Raw genomic sequence first — 20,848 nt, 5'->3', positions numbered from 1 at the left:
CCCACCTTTATGACCTCATTTAACCCTAATTATCTCCTAAAATTCTCTGATGAACCTAGGAGTTGTTCATACTCATTTTGTTCAGCTTATTTCTTTTGGGAAGATGGGAGTGATGAATTCCAAGCTGTTTATGTGTCATACCTGAAACCGGAAGTTGCAGTTTGTTTTTGAGTTTCTGCACATTGTTAGTATATAGAAATACAATTGAGTTTTGTATGTTGATCTTGCATCCTAGTTCTAGCAGCTTTTTTATCACTTGTGTGTCTCAAACCCCTGTTCTACCCCTAGATAAGTCCCTACGAGTCTCCTCCCCTAGCACCTCCTCTTCCCACGTGTCTGAGGAAGGTGGTTTTTGCTGCGGAAATGGTGGCACACACCAGTAGGTGGGTGGCTTGTCTGGCTCCAGCATTGTTGTTCGTTTCCATGGTGAGTGTGTGGGCGCTGTGCCGGGGCCTCCCCCATTGGAGGATGTGCCATGGAGTGACTTACGATGAACACTGAAGACTCCGCATTTGCCAGAAGTCCAGCTTCTGGTGGAAATGACCTCTGCGGGGCTTTCCTGGGCCTAAGAGTGGCTGCCCCACCCTTCTCTTTCCAGTGGTCTCTGTAGCAGCTTCATAAATGGATTGTAAGTATCCCTTGTTCTCTTTCCCCAAATTTTTACTATGAAAAACATTAGACACAGAAAAGTTGAAATAATACGCAGTTATCACTCACATACCACAACATTAATGCAGCTATATTAACATTACCGTATGTGCTTTAGTTCTGTTTATATCTGTCTTTATATTTCCTGTGTGTGTTTTCTGAACCATTTCAAAGTTAGAGAAATTTTTTTTTAATTTTAAATTAAAAAATATACTAAAAAGAAAAAAAGGAAATTACAGGTATCATGTTACTTCACTCCTAAATATTTCAGGAGGCATGTCCTAAAAATAAGTGCATCTTCTACCGTAGTGCTATCACACTTAAGAAATTTGACAGTAATTAATATCGTCCAGTATTCAGACCATATTCACATTTCTCCAGTTATTAAAATATGTCTTATATAGGAAAGTTTTGGCACTAGGATCCAGTTGAGGTTGACACGGTTATGTTGTATTGAACTATCAGGCCGGGCGCGGTGGCTCACGCCTATAATACTAGCACTCTGAGAGGCTGAGGCAGGAGAATTGCTTTGGGTCAGGAGTTTGAGACCAGCCTGAACAAGAGCAAGACCCCATTGCTACCAAAAATAGAAAAAATTAGCATACGCCTACTACTTGATTGCTCTCGGGGAGGCTATGGTTTGCGCTTCACAGGGGCACAGCTTGGACAGCCTGGGGAACACTGCACAGCTGGGGTGACCTGAGTGGCCAGGGCTGGAGTCATCTAGGGGTCTTCCTGCACATGCGACTGTTGTTCCAGATGTCTGTGGGCCTCTCCTGTGGGCTGGGCTCCTGGAGGGTGTGTCATGAGGGGGCGTCGGGGAGTGAGTGTTCTGGAGGCCAAGTGAAAGGGCTCTGACGCCTCCTTAGAAGTTGCTCCTTGTGGCACCCACTGAGTCCTGGGAGCCCCAGGGAGGCTCCTTTGATGGGTGAGTATCCAGGTCACAGTGTGAAAGAGGATGTGGGATGGAAGATGCTGTTGGGGATGTCTTTGGACACTACAGTCTGCTGCAGTGTCCCTTTAATCTAGTCCTAGATCAAAAGTGTCCCCTCTTTTGATCTAGAACTGCTATTTCTCCCCCAATAACACTGCCTTTTGGACAAGGCCAGACAGTTGTCTCATGGGCCATCCCACATTCTGGATTTGTCCAGCTGTTTCCTGAGAGTGTGGGTCAGTCTGGTCTTGTGTCACTTGTTTGTGTTGTAAACCAGAAATCATGCCTGAAGGTTTGGTTAGATTTAGGAAAAACATTTGAGACAAATATCCGTTTGTTTTAACACGTGCCCAGAAGATGGCTGCTAACATACCAGCTTCTGTGACAAAAGCCAGATGAATGGAAGTTAGACATCAAAGAGGTGATCAACGTGAACATCACCAGAGGCAGGTGGCAGGAGTGCCTCCTGATGCAAGGCCCTGAGAAGTCACAGCATCACCTATGCAGTGTCTGGCCAGGAACACGTCACCTGGCTTATAAGGAAGCAACAGACAAGCCCAAAATGAACTATTAAAATAGGGGTACTCAGTGTCCTCGCAAGGGTCCCTAAAAGTGGAAGCAGGAGACAAAAGGAGAGTCAGTGCCAACAGAATGTGATATGGAAAAACTCCTGACCACTGCTGGCTTTGCTGATGGAAGGGGGCCGAGAGTTGAGGAATGTGGGCAGCTCAAGAGGCTGGAAAGGCAAGGAGGCAGATGCTTCCCTAGAGCCTTGGGAAGGAACACAACCCTGCTGACACCTTGATTTTAGCCCAGTGGGATCTGCATCAGACTTCTTTCTGACCCCCAGAACTGTAAGATAATAAATTTTGTTGTTTGAAAAAAAAATAAAATGGAGAGGGGAACTGTAATTGTTAGAAATATCAAAGTTGGCCAGGCGTGTTGGCTCACACTGGTGGTCCCAGTTACTTGGGAGGCTGAGCGGGGGGATTGCCGGAGCCCAGGAGCTGCACACTGCAGTGAGCTGTGGTCACATCACTGCACTCCAGTCCGGGCAGCAGCGAGACCCTGTCTCTTGAAAGGTAAATAATGTCAAAGTCATAAAAGGCAAAGGCTGTGGAAACATTCCAAATTGTAGTAGGCTAAACCAGCATGACAAAGGCACCACCTAATCCTGTGCTGGGGAGGAGGCTCTAAAGGACATTGTCGGGCAAGGTGACAAAGCTGAAATGTGGGGACACCAGGACCACCGTCCTGCAGAGTAGCTGCACAGCAGCTGTCGGGGAGCACTCCTGTCCATAGGCACGTGGTGGCGCTGTGCTGTCGAGAAGGCATTTTGTGTGTGTGTGTGTGTGTGTGTGTGTGTGTGTGTGTGTACACAGCACAGCTGGCAAAGCAGATGGGGAAGGCGCTGTTGCCGTGAGTCTGGCTGGGGGGTGTGTGGGCTTCCCTTGCAGTGTTCTATTCTTGCAACTGTCTGTAAGTCTGAAATTTTTCCCAAACTAATAGTTTAAATTTTAAAGGTGCATAGAAGAAAATCAAACTAGTATGCTTATCTCAGGAGTTGAGGAAGATTCCATTCTATTAATGAAATCAAAGTTGTCTTCAGAGGACAAGATGAATATGTATTGATACTGAAAAACAATTTTAATTTTCACAGTAAAGTGTAATAAACACATGAGTGAGCTCTGTGCCAGGTGAGACTGCCACCTGCTTATGGCACGTGGAAGCTTCTCTTACCCTCGTTCCTGCAGTTCTAGGGAAGGATGAGGTGAGGGTTAACTTACAGAGAGGAATACAAGAAAGGATCATGAGAAAAACGTGTACACTTGCTAACCTCACGTGAACCCAAATTGAAACCACTTCAGGGCTCTGTTATGGGCTTGGTAAACCTGCAAATGTCAGCTGGTGGGTGGCCCCATCCCCAGGGCAGGCGCTGTGTGTGCTGCCAGCAGTGCTGAGTGGCTCAGCGGACGTTGCTCAGAAAACCCCCGAGAGCTGCTGGCACCCTCTGCCCTGAAAACTGCTGCGGGAAGAAGCAAATAGGCAAAAATGTGGTTTGTGTGAAGATACTCATGATGAATAATTGAAAATAGCTAGAATTTCCATGGTGAGAAGTCGTAGGCCCAGCTCTCCCGCTGCGGCTTCACTGGGTCACCCCGAGCGCTTGCCGGGATTCACAGCTGGGCAGTAGCTGTCGAGAAGAAGCAAAATATAGAATTTAATGAACACAGGCACCCTGCTGAGAGCTACATTTGTATGTTCAATGACAGGAGATTTTGAAGAGATTTATATATGTCAAGTTTAATTAGATTGTTTTTTTCCTTAAAATTGCTTAAAATATGTTAGAAATAACCATGAGGGAAATGAGAAAAATGTGAAAGGTCTTCAGAACAGTGGTTCAGGTGGTCACGGCACATGACCACGTCTGGTGGCCTCAATGTATCTGTTTCTCGTAGGGAACAGAGCAGAGATTCTGTCCTTGGCATTCCTGGCATGTGGGACCAGATCATCCTCTGTGTTGTAAGATGCCAGTCGCTTCCCCTCCACCAGTTGTGACAATCAGAAATGTGTGGAGGCATTGCCAGGTGTCCCCTGGGGAGCAAGCCATCCCTGGCTGAGAGCTATCAGAATGATCCGAATTGAGCTGCTGGTTTAAAAACATTTTTTTTTTTTTAAATCTGTGTTTTAACCTTTTTTTGCTCTAGAGTCAGAAATACAAGCATCAGTTGTCCCAGCTCAACCACAGTGTCCTTCAGCTGGGAGAGGAGGCTTCTACCCACCAGGCCCAAAATGAGGAGAATCGCATCACCATCCAGCTGTTAACACAGAGCCTGGAGGAGGCAGGGCGCCGGGGAGAGCAGCAGGCGAGTGAGGGGACTAGGGCGGGGGCAGCTGCAGGTAGGTTGGCACAAGCCCTCGGAGCCTAGAGGGAGGCGTCACGCAGCAGTAAGGTGAGGGACTTCCCAAGCAAGCCCTGGAGAAATAAGTGGACCCAGTGGCATTTGCAAATCCACAGTATCGAGAAAAAGGAGCAGAACAGCTTTAAATGCTGATGACAGAGGAGTAAATTGGTACAACCTTCCTGGAGGGCAAGAGCCTTAAGAATGTCCCTATGTGTTGACTTAATAATTCTGCTTATGGAAGTTTTATCTTAAGAGCATTGAGCAGAGATTTAGCTGGAGTATTTTTGTTGCTGTGCTATTTATAATAGCCAAACAGAATTGGAATCAGCTTGAGTCATCAACAGTAGTTGAATGTGTTAGTAAATCATGGTGCAGCCACTAATACCTATGTTTTCAAATCATATTTAATGTCATGGGAAATGCTCAAGCTGTAATAAGGATGAAAGCACAGCTAGGACACTGCATGTTTTCTGAGACCGTCGTCTCGGTAGAAGTGCGTACGTATAGAAGATGGGTGAGAGAATTACAGCAGAATGTCGGAGTGGGCCTTGGCTGGTGGGGTCCTGGGAGGTTTAAATTTTGTAAATTTTTCTTTTCTGTAATTTTCTGAAGTTTCTGCATCAATCACAAATCAGACTGCTAAGATATTTCTTGTACTTGTGAACTTGATTTTTTAAAAAACAGAGTGACAAAATCCAAAAACTTGAAGTTGAACTTGACCGCGTAAATCAAGAATGTCAGAGCCTGAGACTGTCCCAATCAGAGCTGACAAAGACCCTTGAAGAAAGTCAAGACCAGGTGGGTATGAGTGGTGGCTGGAGGTGCTGGTTCTGATCCCAGCCTGGGAGCAGTGTCACTGTGATGCCAACAGAGCGCTGCCAGGGCTGGTGCAGCCCAGAGAGGTTGTTGATGTGGTCTGAGGTTACACAGCTAGTCAGACACTTGCCAGGCCCAGGACCGAAGTTGCTGTAGCCCAAGGTTGGTTTGGTCTTGAGCAAGTCACATGAAGAGTCATGACTCAGTTTACTCACGAAGGAAAGAGGGCAGTAACCATGCCTTGGGGTGAACCCTCTACAAATGGAGGAGCTAAAGGAATATGTGGGGGTGGCGTCTGAGGGTTGGTGGTGTCCGGCTCACGTGCACACATACTCGCGTGCGCACATACTCACGTGCATGCCGTGACACCTTGGAACCTGCTGGCTCCGAGCGTGCAAAGCCTCAGGAGGCGCAGATACAGGGGGGCTGCGGCAGGGAGCTCACAGTCTGGGACAGACAGACGTGTGCAGGGTGAGCCCCATGGGGGGCAGGGGGGACAGTTCTTCCCAGGGGATATTCACAGGAGGAGGGGCTCAAGGGGGAGGAGAGGAATAGGTGTGTGACAGCCAGAGGTGCCCTGAGGGCCCAGTGTAGACACGGGTGGGGGTACACTTGGAGTGCCAGCGCAGCAGGACAAAAGAGGGGCCTTGGGGTTCCGTGGGCTCTTAGCCCTGCCGCTGCAGAGGTGCCTCTGCGTGTTTGGGGTGCTCTTCTTTTAAGTTTAGAAGGAACCTTGAAAGCTTCCTTGGCCAGTCTGAGTCCTTCGGGACTCTGGAGTAAGAGGCCACTGAAAAAGCCAGCGTTTACCCAGCACCTGCTGGTGGGAGGCACTGCCGAGGCCGCCAGAGCGGGCTCCATACCCGCCGGGGTCCCGAAAGTACCTCAGTTAAGTCTGTCTTGCAGCCATGTAAGCTGGCATCCCCTTCTTCCTCGTGATTTAGAGGAAGACCCCCCAAAGGCACGTGGCTGCAAGTCAGCATGAGGGAAGCAGGGGGCTCACAGGATAGTGTGGAAAAGGCAGACAGGGCTCCTTGGGGTGGTGAGGAGGGGGTGGGGCAGATGCAGGAAGCCAGGGTGGTCACTGTCATGCCGTTGGGTGGTTCAGAAGAGGGAGGCTCCAGGAGGCCGCAGAACAGAGCAGGCGGGACAGGTACTAGCCAGGGAGCAAGCACAGTGCTGCCACGTCACAGCCTGTGGGGACCCCCGTCCTGGTTCTGTATGGCAACATAACAAGCCACCTCTAAGCTTAGTGGCCCTTCTGTCATCATCCTTCAGAGTCTGTGGGCTCTGCTGGGCCCTTCCCACCCAGGGCCTGCCTTGGGCAGCTGTAGGCTCGGCTGGGCTGACGTCCAAGGCAGCTCTCGCGCTCAGCTGTAGTGCTGGCTGGTGGCTCGGAGCCTAGTGGACAGGAGCCCCCACGTGGCCTCTCAGCGGCATGGAGTGCTCGTAGCTCAGCAGTGAGGCCACAAGAGATGCGCTGCAGGGTTTCTTAGGGCCTTACCCGGAGTTCCACGACACCCACTCACCGCATTCAGCTGGGCCAGCCTGGAATGGAATGAGAAGGCCTGGGGTGGGTTCTGTTCAGAAGATGTTTACGGACAACTCGCCACAGGCAGAGACCCCACTCAGGGCCAGACCCTGGCCTCGCTGTGGAGGGGCTTAGTCGGCGGGGTTCCGTTGCAGGGTGGCTGTGGGGGTGGCACGGTCAGAGAGAGTGTGAGCATCAGAGCAGGCAGGGCGAGGGCAGGAGCCTTGCTGGGTGGCCAGGTGCTCTTGTAGACCTGGGAGGGGTGAAGGCTGGAATGACTCTCTGAAATGAGAAAATCGGGAGGAGGCTGTGTTTGGGGGCATGATGCGCTTAGAGCTGGTTCTTCCCTCTCTTTCCGTCTCAAACGATAAGCTGCTCTCCAGGGCCTGGAGACCCTAGTGTGCAAGTGCGTCTCTCTGGGGCGACCCCCACCATAAACAGAGGTGAGCCTCACAGTGACAATGGCGATAATGCAGTCTCCTGAGTCATCCACACAGTGACTGTGGAGGGGCAGCCATGCCGGACGGAGGCTGGGGCTGCGGGTCATGTCCTGGCCCTCACAGGGTGCAGTGATTCGCGCTTTTCCTTGGGTGGCAATAGCTGGTGCCTTCCCTTTCTCTTGACCATGTGGTAACATCACACCTGTCTCAAATGTGACCCTCAATGGAGCCGTGACTCCCGCTCTGGTCTGTGGGGTCTCCCAGGTAAGGGGTGGCATGGCCACTTTTAGGGTGCCAAGGAGATCTTGTGTAGTCTAGATGAATCCTGCAGAGTCAAATTGATTTAAACTGAGTTTACATCTGATCTCCAGTTGCTTAATAAAAGGAGTTGGCTAAGTTATACGTAGTTCAGTAATAATAACCAAGCATAACTTCAGATTCTGTGTCATCCTGTAGGGCTGGGAACCTGGTACTGCAGTTAATTCCACACCTGACCCCAACTTCCTTCAACATTACCTGTGTGTTTAATTAGGATCTGTGACCCCAGGCCATAGCTGTGTCTCAGTATAAACTCTCCACTTAAACGAAAATTACCATGTCTGGCTTACATGGGTTATTGTTTTAAAAGAACTAGGCTCTAGGCCAGGCATGGTGGCTCACACCTGTAATCCTAGGACTTTGGGAGGCCAAGACAAGAGGATTGCTTGAGCCCAGGAGTTTGAGACCAGCCTGAGCAAGAGTGAGACCCTGTTTCTACAAAAAATTTAAAAATTAGCTGGACATGGTGGCACATGCCTATGGTCCCAGCTACTTGGGAGGCTGAGGCAGGAGGATCACTTGAGCCCAGGAGCTGGAGGCTTCGGCAGTGAGCTATGATGACGCCACTGCACTCTAGCCCACCAACAGAGCAACACCCTGTCTCAAAAAAGAATTAGGCTCTAGTGAAGGATGCCGAAAAGTAACGATGGATGCAACAGAACCTGATCCTCCCATGGATCCAATGGGATGATGGACACAAGTTTTCCTGACTCTAATTGTGTGGAAGCTCTGGCTAAATGGGAGTTCGGCTGTCAGAATTCCAAATAAATGGACTCTCTATGAATTCCCGGGTGTTGCTGCATGTTCAGGGAGCACACAGAAGGGAGCATGCCTGCCTTGCCCCTCCAGATGTGGGTGTCCTTGAACAGAGAGAGTAACTCACCAGCACCTTTGCTGCTGTGTCTGCCAGTGGCCCTGTGGCTCTCAGCAGTCACGCCAGAACTGTTGTCGCTTCTCCTGTGCAGTTGCAGGGAGCCCAGCAGAGGCTGAAACTGGCCCAGTCCCAGCACTTTCAGGAGGTCCAGCAGCTACAGGAGCAGATGGGCCGGCTGGTGCCTCGAGACCATGTGGCTAAGCTGCAGCACCTGCTCAGCCTCCAGCGAGCACAGCAGGTGAGTGAGGGCGGCTGGGGTGCGAGGGGAGGGCACGGTTGGATCACCGGTCCTCAACCAAAAGCTGCCCGAGTGTGAAGCCCAAGGCCGTGGGGAGGGCAGCCCAGAAACCACCTCCAGCTACTTGAGGTCTAGTCACGTGGAAGCTACAGGGTCCCGATCCTCACTGTGACAATAAGGGACTCTGACAGGTGTCGAGGTTGGATCAGGGAGGAAGGGAGGGTGGTGGGGAGCCAGGTGACCCTGAAGGTCCCTCTAGGCTGGGGCTTCAGGTCCTCCCAGACTCGTCTGTCTTTGGGGTCTGCACAGGTCAGTGGCTGGGCCTCTGTGTCCGTTGGCTGCTCTGAGGCCACACACTCAGGCTGCTTTGTAGCCTTTAAAGGTGGTGATGGAGAGACCTTAAGGAAGTTGCTAGGGGCTGTGGGACCATGTGCCCTGTCTCAGGGGTAGCTGCTCCGAGCCCCTGCCTACGAGGCACTGTGGGAGCACAGCCCAGAGGATGCCAATGCTGATTTCAAAGAAAAGCCAGAAACTGGATTTTTATGTGAGTGCTCCCAGTTTTCAAATGATGCATCTAATTTTAAAGGATTCTGAAACCATTATGCAGACTGAAAACAACCTACCCACAGGCACGTACATGTGGCCCACCAGCAGCCTCTCCTGCAGTGGGTTATCTGTTGGGTGCACACTGATCTAGGTATTAGAGAAATGAACACACAGGGCAAAATTCTGACCCGTTGTGGAGCTTACATTCTAGTGGTGGTGGGGAGACAAAGGAGTGGAAAATAAAACAGCAGTCATGGTGAACAGTGCTGCAGACAGGGACGCCATGCAGTTTAAACAGGCGAACAGAGAAGGCCTCACCAGGCGGCCCTTGAGCTTGGGGAGGAGAGGGAGCAGGCGACCTGGGCAGTCAGCAGGAGCAGTGGTGCAGGGGCCCCGAGGCAGGTGAGTCCTGGGCACAGTTAAGGACAGGAAGGGGTGAAGGGAGGGAGGAGAGGGCAGTGTGCTGGGCTGTGATGGCGTCTGGAGATGTGAAGTGCTGCCGGAATGGTCTCCGGCACGTGTGTGTCCTGAGTGTTTAATTCAAAAGGCTGAGAAGACAGCTCTCTCCTGAAAGTCACAACGTCGTTCATAGTTCATCGGGGACAGACTGTGTAGGGGAGATTAGGAGCCGGGGCAGGGGATACCTTCGTGGAAGAAATTGGAGCGTGGCTGGAAAGCTGGGTACAATTTGATGTTTGCAAAGCATAAATCCTAATGAAGGATACCCTTCCATTCTGCAGCACTGTTATGGCAAAGTGAAGCAATGATACATTATTGACAAAACAAACTTAATCAGAATTCCTCTAGAAATACACACTAACGCGTCTAGAGAAATTCACTTTGTGGTCGTTTGTGATTAAAATCCTAGGACCAGTTCTTGGAAGACACATCAGTCTGCTGGTTCTCCCTGAACTGTGACACAAAGAGAAGTGATAGTGTCGCGACATGCGCCGGATATTTTTAGCTATTGCTCTGTAGAGATGAAAGGTTACTGACGGTCACATTCAGATGTGTACATTTTTGCTAATTTCCATTTTAGAGTAAATAAGACTTGAGAGGATTCTTTTTAAAATGTAAAATACCATCTGTAACCTTTTTTTGTGGCAGGAAGAACATGAAAAACAGCTGAAAGCCACAGAGGAGCGGGTGGGCGAGGCGGAGATGATGCTGAAGCACATGGAGATGCTGCTCCAAGAGAAAGGGGAGGAGCTGAGAGGACAGGTGAGTGGCGGGCGGCTGTGAGGTTGTGTTAACAGCCTCTCTCTGAGCATTTGCCTGTCATGGCTGTGCAGTTGCTGGTGAAGGGGGAGGCTGTCTTGTCAGAGAACTCCAGGGACCCCATGTACATTTGCAACCACTGAACCTGGGGCTCTGTCTAAACTTGATTTTGAGAACGTGCAAATATTTTTCAGAAGATTAACACTTACAAGCAACCAATAGAAGATTTTTACCAAATACATATTCTATACTGTAGTTGTACTTTGCACGGATTTTGAATGGTTTAAGATCTATTTTGAGAGGTGTTCACATCGTTTCAGAACGGGCATTCATTTGTTCATTCGCTTGTTCGGTCATTCAGCAGATGTTCCCAAGCACCTGCTGTGTGGTAAGGCCTTGCTCTAGATAGACCCTGAGATGAGGTCGTGATAAACTCTGAAAGAGGGAGAATGGAAGGGAAGGGCATTGCAGGGGTGGTCGAGGCCACTGTGAAGAGCTGGCATGGGGCAGACTCTGGATGACCAGCAGGGGAAGGTCTAGCTGTGTCCCCAGCAGAGGCCAAGTGGCATTTTGGAAGGCTCACTGGGTGGGGAATGCACACACCTCCAGGTGTGCTGGGGGACCTGATGAGGCACATTCCAGGCAGAGGGATAGCACAGGCCAGAGTCCTCAGATGCCATTGAGGAGGTGGCCATGGCTGGTGTGAACTGATACGGTGCGGGTAGGCAGGGCCCATCGTCATGTCCTATAGGCCAAGGTCAGGGCATTGGGTTTTTACTTAAGTAAGAGCATGATATGATCTACATTAAAAAAAAATTATACTGGGGAAAAAAAACTTGGGGCTGCTTCTAGGAGCAAAAAAAAAAGGTAGCTGTAGCTACCCTGATCTGTAAAAGGTTATGGCCTAAATGGGTAAGAACTGATGCGGAGTGCCCGGAGCGGGGACAGCATGGGGCAGTGTCAGTAGTAGGGGCAGGGGCACAGGCCCAGCAGGAACCAGGTGAGCGGTGAGGTGGACACACAGAAGAGGCCTGGCCACACGCCGGCGGCTCCAGAAGACATTCAGTGCTAGACAGAATTAGGAGAAATGTGAAATCTGGGGCAATAGTTTTAGTCCACAGTAACCCCCTGGTATGGTTTGATTTATCTGAGGGATCTGGAGCTGAGCCCAAACTGGATGAGACATTTGTGGAAGGAGGGGTGTGCCTGTCCTGTCAAGCCCCCTCCACAGCCCTCTTGCTGGGGACTCTGATGACCCACTCTCACAGTCACTCCCGTGCACATATCCTGTTTGTCCCTCTCGCCTGGCAGCACCTTGATTCTAGTTAAATCCTGTGGCTCCTACACACCTGTCCTGGGCATGGGGCTCAGGCCTGTGCTGCAACCTCTGCAGGGGGCCGCTTCCCCTGCCTCCTCCCTCTGACCCCCAGCTCCTCTGAACTCTTCTCCTAGCTGTGAATTTGCTGCTGGTTTCACTGGAAAACTAGAAGCACCCAAAGAACACCTGCAGTGCCCCCTCTACATTCACTACCTCTTGCACCCGGGACACCCCCCACGGCCCCTCCCCCCCTCCTGGCTTCAGCAGTTCTCTGTTCCTCTTCACAGAAGTACCCTTGAAAGGGCTGTCTGTACCACCTCAGCTGCTGGCGTCCTGTTCTGGCCACTGGCTCAGGTCCAAAACCTTGGGGTCATGGCTGACTACCCCCCACCCCATGTCTACATCTAATCCATAGTCCACCTTCAAAGTGGACAGACCCAGCCACTTCTCACCACCCCGTCTGCCTGCTACCTGGCCTCCTTGTTCCCTCCTTTAATCTAGTCTCAGCACAGGGGCAACAGTGATCCTTTAAAATGTGACTGAGGTCCTGTCCCTCCTCTGCCCAGAAACACCCAGTGTTCTCATGTCCCTCAGTAGGTGGCAGAGTTTTCACAATGTCCTCTGAAGTTCTTTCGGATCGTCCCTTGGCCCCCTGCCTCAAAGCCCTGACTCCTCTTTCTACCTCCCGCTCAGCCATGGTCTCCAGCCACAGTGGCCTCCTGGCAGCTGCTCAGTTACCCCGGGTACGTACCAGCCACGGGGCCTTTGCGCGTGCTGTCCTCTCCGCCTGCCGTTTTCGTGGCCAGACAGCCTTGCGGCTTACTCCCTTTCTTAATTCACGTCTCTCTTCAGATGTCCTCACAGTGGTCCTCTCTGCTCAGCCAGTCAAAATGCCCCCCCCCCCCAAGCTCTATCCCATGCTGGGTTTTCTTAGCACCCTCGTATGTGTTTTTCATCTATCTCCTGTTAGAATCTGCACTCCGCGGTAGCAGGGCTGTTGCCAGAGCAGGGTGCGCACGCGGGGGCTCTCGGTAACTACTCGTCAAGTGAGTGAATGAGGCATGGACTTAGGAAGCCCAGTGTGGGGCCCTGAGGCAAGAGCTGGTGATAGAGTGGCCTCGTGTTCCCAGTACTGAAGCCTGTGTGGCGGGGCTGTTGTGTGCATGGCAACCGGCTCACACCCCCGCTGCGAGGGCGGATGTACAGTATGTTCTGGGTGACATCACGGCCAGCAGAGCACACTTAGATGAACCAGACATTTTCTGCACTCTTGACAATTTCATAATTTTATATTACACTGAATAAGAGGGCCTTTTGAGGACTTGATTTTGGTCTTAAATCTTTATTTCATGGCACAAAGCTGCCTTAAATTTTCTCTACCATAGTTCAGCAAATGCTCAATTTCCTCCCTCCTGCCAGGATAACAAAAATTGTCATTCTGTCCAGTGTTTGTGTCAGATCTGTAAGAATCCAAAACGATGGTTTAAACTAATGTGGATGAGGGGATGAGGGCAGGTTGGTCAGCAGCGTTCCTGCACCAGATTCACAGTAAAGTGTGGCTTCCTCCCCTCTCCAGTTTGAAAAGAACACGAAGTCCAACCTGTTGCTCAAGGAGCTCTACGTGGAAAATGCTCACCTGGTGAAGGCGCTTCAGGTCACCGAAGAGAAGCAACGAGGTGCTGAGAAAAAAAGCCGCATCTTGGAAGAAAAAGTCCAAGCTCTCAACAGACTCATCAGTCAGATTGCTCCTGCAGCCCTGTCTGTGTAGAGACGGCTTGCTTTCCTCGGAGCACCCTTGCCCACATGGGGATTGTGAGTCTTTGTTCACTCCACACACATTTAATGAATATCTACTACGTGCCAGATGCTGGGGAAATATACATGTTGCAAAAGACTACATTTTTATTAGCAGTTCTGAGTAATTTCCCTTTGTAAGATTCTCAATTTTTCTACTCACTGCTGAGACAGATTATGGGGGCTCTCAGCAAAGAATAGCTGTAACAGAGTGGTTAATAAAAAAAACACTGTGTTACATTTCTGACTTTGGCCGTACAGATTAAAATGTAAAATCGGGCTCTGTACAGTTTTGCCATTTCTCTATTCTGGGCTTAGATCATTAGAAGTCTCAATGGTGGGTCTTTGCACATGTCCTTCTGGAAGGGCCTCGCTCGGTGTGAACTGTGAAACCAGAGGTAAAGGAGGGGAAGCCCCTTGTTCAGGGACTGCTCCCCTACAGGGGGATGTCTGGACAGGGCTTATCTTCTGTGGACTCAGGGATGATGGTGTTTATTGCGAATGCAATCTTTTTTTCATTGAAATATCATCACACTGGAAATTGTACTATATGTAAAAAAAAAAAAGTATAGTTTTATATCTGAAATATACATAAATTATGGCCATTTGGTTTATCAGAATATACTACTGTAATATGAAAAGAGTCACTGTATTTGCAATAAATTTTTTCTACTAAAATTGACTTGTTTTTATTTTATGTTATTTTTTATTTATTTTGAGCTAGGGTCTCACTCTGTTGCCTATGCTGGAGTGCAGTGGCATCCTCGCAGCCCACTGCAACCTCAAACTCCTGGCCTCAAGTGATCCTCCCAGGGTGCTAGGATTATAGGCATGAACCAACATGCCTGGCGTGTTTTTAATTTTTTAAACTATAAAATATTTTAAATGTATAGAAAAATTATTTTATAAGAAACACACACATCCCCATCAACCAGATGTATGAAAAGTGTCGTCGTATCACGACACTGTGGACAGAGGTGAGGAGCCTGTTTGGTTGCTCTCAACCTCCTCCCTGTTCCTGGAGGCACCACTGTACTGAAGCTGGCTCGCCCCTCCCCACCTGTAGGAGAAAAACTTCACAGCACTATGGAAAGACACAAGAGACTAGAATAGATAGAAAGATCAATTCTTAGATAAGAAGACTCGGCAACATAAAAGTTGACCAGTTGTTCTAAGTTTACTGATAAAGGTAACTAGTCCCAACAAAGTTACAAACAGATGTTTCCTACCGCAATCAATCCTTTACCCCAGAATTGAACAAGATAGTTCTAAAATTTACATGTACAACTAAATAAGCAAATAAAACAATCAGGAAAACTGAAAAAGGACAATGCATGGGGACTAGTTCTAACAGTTATGAAAATATTAAGTCTCAATATTGTTTGTGTTAGCAGTACTAAATTCATAGCACCAAACCACCTGTATTAGAATAGAAAAGGGGTCTTAAATCAGTGACCTCAGCTTCTACCTTAAATACCTGAACAAAAAAGAATGAATTAAACCCAAAGTATTACAAGAAGGAAACACTGACGATCAGCAGAAACCAAGGAACGGAAGAACAGGAGCCCAGCAGTGACACGCTGCAGGTTACGACTGTTTCCGTACAGTGTGGCATGGCCACACACATTTACATACCTGCTTCTGTGCCCCCACAGCAGCCCCGAGCAGCTACACCAGATTACGTTGCCTACAAAGTCTTAAGATACAGAAAAAGTTTGTTGACCCCTGAAATAAACAGAAAAAAAATTGAGAAAATCAATGAAACTAAAGGCTGGTTCTTTCAGAAGATTAATAAAATTAATGCACCTCTAGTCAGAGCAGGAAAAAAGAAAAAAACAATTTCCTAATGCCAGAGATTAGAGGTGATATCACCATAGTGTCTACAGATAATACATGCATAATAAGGCAATATTATGAATAACTTTATACCAATAAATTTGATAGATAAAACGGAGAAGACACAAATTGCCAAAGCTCAAGAAATGGATAACCTGAATAGCCCTGTATCAAAGAAATTGAAATTGTGGTCAACCTTCCCACAAAAACTCCAGGCCCAGATGGCTTAAATATCAATTCTATTATACATTTAAGAAAGAATACCAAGTACATATTCAATACAAACCTGTGATATGATACACATACAGGTTTTCATCCATAGTTCTTGGCTTACCACTCCCATAGCCCTTGTTATAACATTGGGGCACTTTAGGCCTCAGAAAACAATTGCTGTCTCTGACCCCATTTCACCTGCTCCTTGTTCTCCGCAGGGCAGACAGCCTTCTGGGATTTTCTGTCGTGGAGCCAGCCACAAATTCTGACCTGCCTTGTCTGATTAGGGGTCCTGCCCCACATGCTGGAGGAAGGAAGCTGCACAGAGAGGCCGAGAACCTTGACAGGCCTTGCTGGGTTTCCCCACTCAGCCTGTTAGGATAAGCCACACCCTTTTTGTCCAATCACATCTCTACACAGTTGTCAATTATGCCTGTCCAAGGGCCAAGAGGACCAGGTTTGCAGAGCTTTGGGATAGCTGAACACACAGAGGTTCCTGGAGGGTTGCGCACATGCCGGGGGAGGGCATAGAAGCTCCATGCCCCTTCCCACATCCCGTGCCTTATGTAACTCTAAATTTGTATCCTTTATAATATCCTTTATAATAACCAGTAAAGGTGTTTCTCTGAGTTCTGAGCTGGTTTAGCAAATTAATTGAATCCAAAGAGGGGGTCATGGGAACCCCAACTTGAAGCTGGTCAGTCCGAAGTTCCAGGGTCCTGGACTTGTAACTGGTGTCTGAAGGTGGGATCTGACGCTCTCTCCAGGTAGATGGTGTCAGCACTGAATTGGAGGACACCCAGCTGGTGTCTGTTGCAAACTGACTGCTTACTTGGTGTGTGGGGAAAACTCACATATATTTGGTCATGTAAGTCTTTTATGTCGATTGTTGTTGAGAGAATAGAAAAAACTCCTCCCAAATGTTGAAGAGGAAGGATTATTTTTCCAACTCATTCTATAATGACAACAGAATTAGCCTGGTCCTCATAGACATGACAAGGAAAAAAATACTATAGACCAATATTCCTCATGAACATAGATACAAAAATTCTAAGTAAAATTTTCAAATAAAATCCTACAAAAAGGATAATACATCATGATGAAGTATAGTTTATGCCAGAAATGCAGGGTTGGTTTAACATCAAAAAATCAATTAATCAGTCACTGTAATCCAACATACTAACAAACTAAAAGACAAAAATCATCTCAGAAAAGTAGGAATAGAAGGGAACTTCTTTACCCCAATAAAGGGCATCTACAAAAAATTTAAGAGATAACTTCATACTCAATGGTGAAAGACAATGCTTTCCTTTTAAGATAAGGACAGGAGAGAGATGTCTTCTCTGACCATTTTTATTCAGTAATCGACTAGAGGTTCTAACCAATGCAGTCAGGCAAGAAAAAGAAATTAAAAGCATCAGATTTGAAAACAAGGAGTAGAACTCTATTCACAGAAAACATGACCATTGATGTAACTCACAAGAAAGCTGTGAGAGTAAGTGACTTTAGCGAGGCTGAGGATACAAGTTCATCAATTGCATTTCTATTTACTAGCAACAGGCAGTTAGAATTTGAAATTTAAAAAGAACATTTAGCATCAAAACTATGAAATGCTGAGAAAAGACTTGATAGGCCTGTACAATGAAAACTACGAAATATTACTGGCAGAAATGGAAAGTAGAAATGGTGATACATACCTTGTTTATGGGCCAGAAGACTCAATATTGTTAAGATGTCACTTCTTCCCAAACTGATATAAAAATTCAATGCAATCTTGCTCAAAATACTTGTAGGTCTTTTTTTGTAGAAATTGACAAACTGATGCTAAATTTCATATAAAAAGCACAGGATTTGACGTAGCCAAAACAAATGTCAAAAAGAAATGAGCATTAGCACTATTTATTTCAAGAATTATTATAAAAGTTACATATGCTACACACAAATAGCAAGGTATCAGCATTGGGAGAGAAAAATAGGTCAATGGAACAAAACAGTCCAGAAGTAAATTCACACATACACATACACAGACACACACAGAATGGGAGAAAGGTTTTGCAAAGCGTATCTCACAAAGGACTTCTATCCAGAATATATAAAAGAACTCTCAACATTCAATAAGAGGCCGGGCACAGTGGCTTACCTCTGTAATCCTAGCACTCTGGGAGGCTGAGGTGGGAGAATCACTTGAGGCCCAGAGTTCAAGACCAGCCAGAGCAAGAGTGAGACCCCGTCTCTACTATAATAAAAAAAATAGAAAAACTTAGCCGGGCGCAGTGGCACATGCCTGTAGTCCCAGTTGCACAGGAGGTTGAGGCAGGAAAATCACTTGAGCCCAGGAGTTTGAGGTTGCGGCGAGCTATGATGATGCCACTGCACTCTAGCCAAGGCGACAGAGCGAGACTCTTGTCTCCAAGAAAAAAAAAAAAAATCAATAATAAACCAAATTTTTAAAAAGCCAAAAGATTTAGATAGATATTTCACCAAAAAATATATACATATTCCAAATAATCACATGTAAAGATACTGAAAACAATTAGTCATTAGGGAAATGGAAATTAAAATCACAATGAAATAGCACTACCTACCTATTAGATGGCCAAAATAAAAAGGCTAATAAGCACACCAAGTGCTGGCAAGAATGTGGAAGAAGTGGAACTCTCATATGCAGCTGGTGTGAATTCCAAATATGTGACTACTTGAAAGACAGTTTGGCAGTTTCTTAAAAGGCTGAAGATACACCTACAATATGATCCAGGCATTCCACTCCTAGCTCTTTACCCAAAAGGAAATATGTGTCCACAGAAGACTTATACACAAATGTTCTTGGCATTTTTTTTTGTAATAGCCCAAAACTAGAAACAACACTCTGTTAGCAGGATTAGGGGTAAAAGAGGAGTAATTTATTTTCATTCATTTCTGGTGGTAGTACAAATTATTATAATTCCTGTAAGTTTTGGTAAGAGCCATCAAAGTTATTCTACAGATAAAGCCATAATGTATGAAATCACTTATGTTTAAGGTTACTCACATTAGCTTTGTTTGTAACAGCAAAAGGTTGGAAGCAACTCAAGTATCCATCACTAGGGAAATGGATTTGTAAGTATTTAACACTCTGTAGGTATTAAATTCCCCAGAGGTATTTAACATCTTGTATTAGTCCGCTGGGGCTGCCATAAAATACCAGAGACTGGGTGGCTTACACAATGGAAATTTGTTTTGTCACAGTTCTGGAGGCTGGAAGTCCAGGCTCAGGGTGTTGGCAGGTTTGGTTGCTTCTGAGGCCTCTCTGCTTGGGCTGGACGAGGGCTGCCTTTTTCCTGTGTTCACATGTTGTCTCTGAACATGCACATGTCTGTCTGTGTGTGTAAATTTCCCCTTCTTATTAAGGACACAGGTCAGACACAAGCCCACCCATATGACCTCATTTTACCTTAATGACCTCTTTGAAGGCCCTATTTCCAAGTACAGTCACATTCTGAGGTATAGATTAGGACTTTAACATACGAGTCGGGAGAAACACAATTCAGCCCTTAACACAGTCACAAAGACTATGTATGCTTAGAAAAGAATGAGAAACTAAGTATGTAGTGTGGTATCTCTGTGGAAGGGCGAATCAAGAATTTATATTCATATTTTATTTGTATAAAAATACCCAAAATACGGCCATGAAACTAATAAAAGTGGTTAGCTGTGGCTATGGGACAGATGGGGACTGAAGTGGAATTGAGACTTGTTGTCTACCTTATATATTTTGTACCATGTGAATATACTAAATGTTTTTTGTAAAGGTACAAAATAGAATTCAACCCATCCTAAATACTATCAATTGTAACAAACAATAAATCTTCTGAAACCTGTATCTTCCTCCTCCATGTCCTAGAAGGTAAATACATTATTACAAATACCTTTTTCTTAAAGAAAGTTTTATGCTAAAAAAACCCCCAGGAAAACAGGTATGTATTGGGAATGACCATATATATGTATGGAAAAGAAAAAAATTTGTCAATACATTTCAAAATATAGATTAAAATAGATTATTTAGAAAAACATAACTAAAATTTACTCAAGAAAAAGTCCAAAAATTGACCAAAAACTAAAACTAAAACAATTCATCAAAGATCAATATTTTTCCACAAAAAAGATTCATACCCAAATGGTCCTGTAGGTAGTAAAGCTATTTAAAAGTCTATGTTTTTATTACAAACAGACAAAGGAAGGAGGAATGAGGCTGGGTGTGGTGATTCATGCCTGTAACCCTAGCGCTCTGGGAAGCTGAGGCAAGATTGCTTGAGCCCAGGAGTTTGAGGTTGCTGTGAGCTAGGTTGATGCCACAGCACTCTACTCCGGGTGACAGGGTGTGACTCTGTCTCCAAAAAAATAAACAAATAAATAAATAAATAAAGGAATGAGCACCAACACAGTCTAGACAAGCACACACCTGGTCACAGTGCCACTCGGTGTTCTGCCTTGTGTGGCTCCATGGTCCCTTCACTGCATCTGGGTCCTATGACTGTGCTGATTGGTGGAGTGGGGCACAAGCTGTGCCCATCCAGTGTCAGGCAAGAGTGCTGCCGGCTTGCAGGGGAACTCCCGCAGTCAGGCCACCACCGGAGCACAGCTGCCTCAGAGCCCCAAGCAAGATCTGCAGAACTGCCCAGCTGAGCCCCAACAACCCACAGAACTGTGAGATCATAAAAGGGTGTGGGTTAAAGGTGCCAAGGTTTAGGTGGTTTGTTTCACAGAAACAGATAACTGGAAGTGCTGACAAGGCACAGATGCACACAGACCCGCACACCCACTTCCAAACTCTATAAACGAGCATCATGTAGAGTTGCAAAATTGTTCCCCAAAATATTAGCAAATCAAATCTTACAGTTCCCTAAATGGTTAACACACCATGGGCAAGAAGAGTTTAGCCCAGAATGCAAGAATGTTGAACAACAAAATTCTATTTATATAATTCATAACATGAGGGGGTTAAGTGAGCACCACACAATCATTCAGGTTCAAAAACCACACTTGGAGAAATCGTATTTGTTAATTACCACTGTTTTGTTTGTATTAAATTATGGTATTGAATTTTTGCTGGCATTTGTTTCAAGTTGCATTGGGGGAGGCCAAAAGTTTTGGTAATTTTCCTGGAGAAATATGGGATAGGAAGTTCGAGAAACAGGACTGCAGCATTCAAAACAAGTCAGGAAAAAGAGAAGGCGCAGCTACT

The 20,848-nt window shown here is 46.8% G+C and overlaps 1 protein-coding gene across 5 annotated transcripts in view; it reads left to right on the top strand.

Annotated features, from left to right (window-relative positions):
* The window catches only part of NINL (ninein like), a 122,365-nt gene extending 108,105 nt beyond the window's left edge, over positions 1-14,260 (top strand). For all 5 annotated transcript variants that reach the window (XM_045528847.1, XM_045528850.1, XM_045528849.1 and 2 more), the window contains 5 exons: positions 4,291-4,449; positions 5,173-5,286; positions 8,556-8,702; positions 10,356-10,469; positions 13,361-14,260. In XM_045528847.1, coding sequence (XP_045384803.1) covers positions 4,291-4,449; positions 5,173-5,286; positions 8,556-8,702; positions 10,356-10,469; positions 13,361-13,552 — 726 coding nt within the window. In that variant the 3' untranslated portion in view covers positions 13,553-14,260. The remainder of the gene's footprint in view (positions 1-4,290; positions 4,450-5,172; positions 5,287-8,555; positions 8,703-10,355; positions 10,470-13,360) is intronic.
* Positions 14,261-20,848: the final 6,588 nt, after the last annotated feature.

Source organism: Lemur catta, chromosome 17, assembly GCF_020740605.2.
Source record: "Lemur catta isolate mLemCat1 chromosome 17, mLemCat1.pri, whole genome shotgun sequence".
In the NCBI taxonomy this organism is placed as follows: Eukaryota; Metazoa; Chordata; class Mammalia; order Primates; family Lemuridae; genus Lemur; species Lemur catta.
This window is presented reverse-complemented; position numbering and strand designations above follow the sequence as displayed.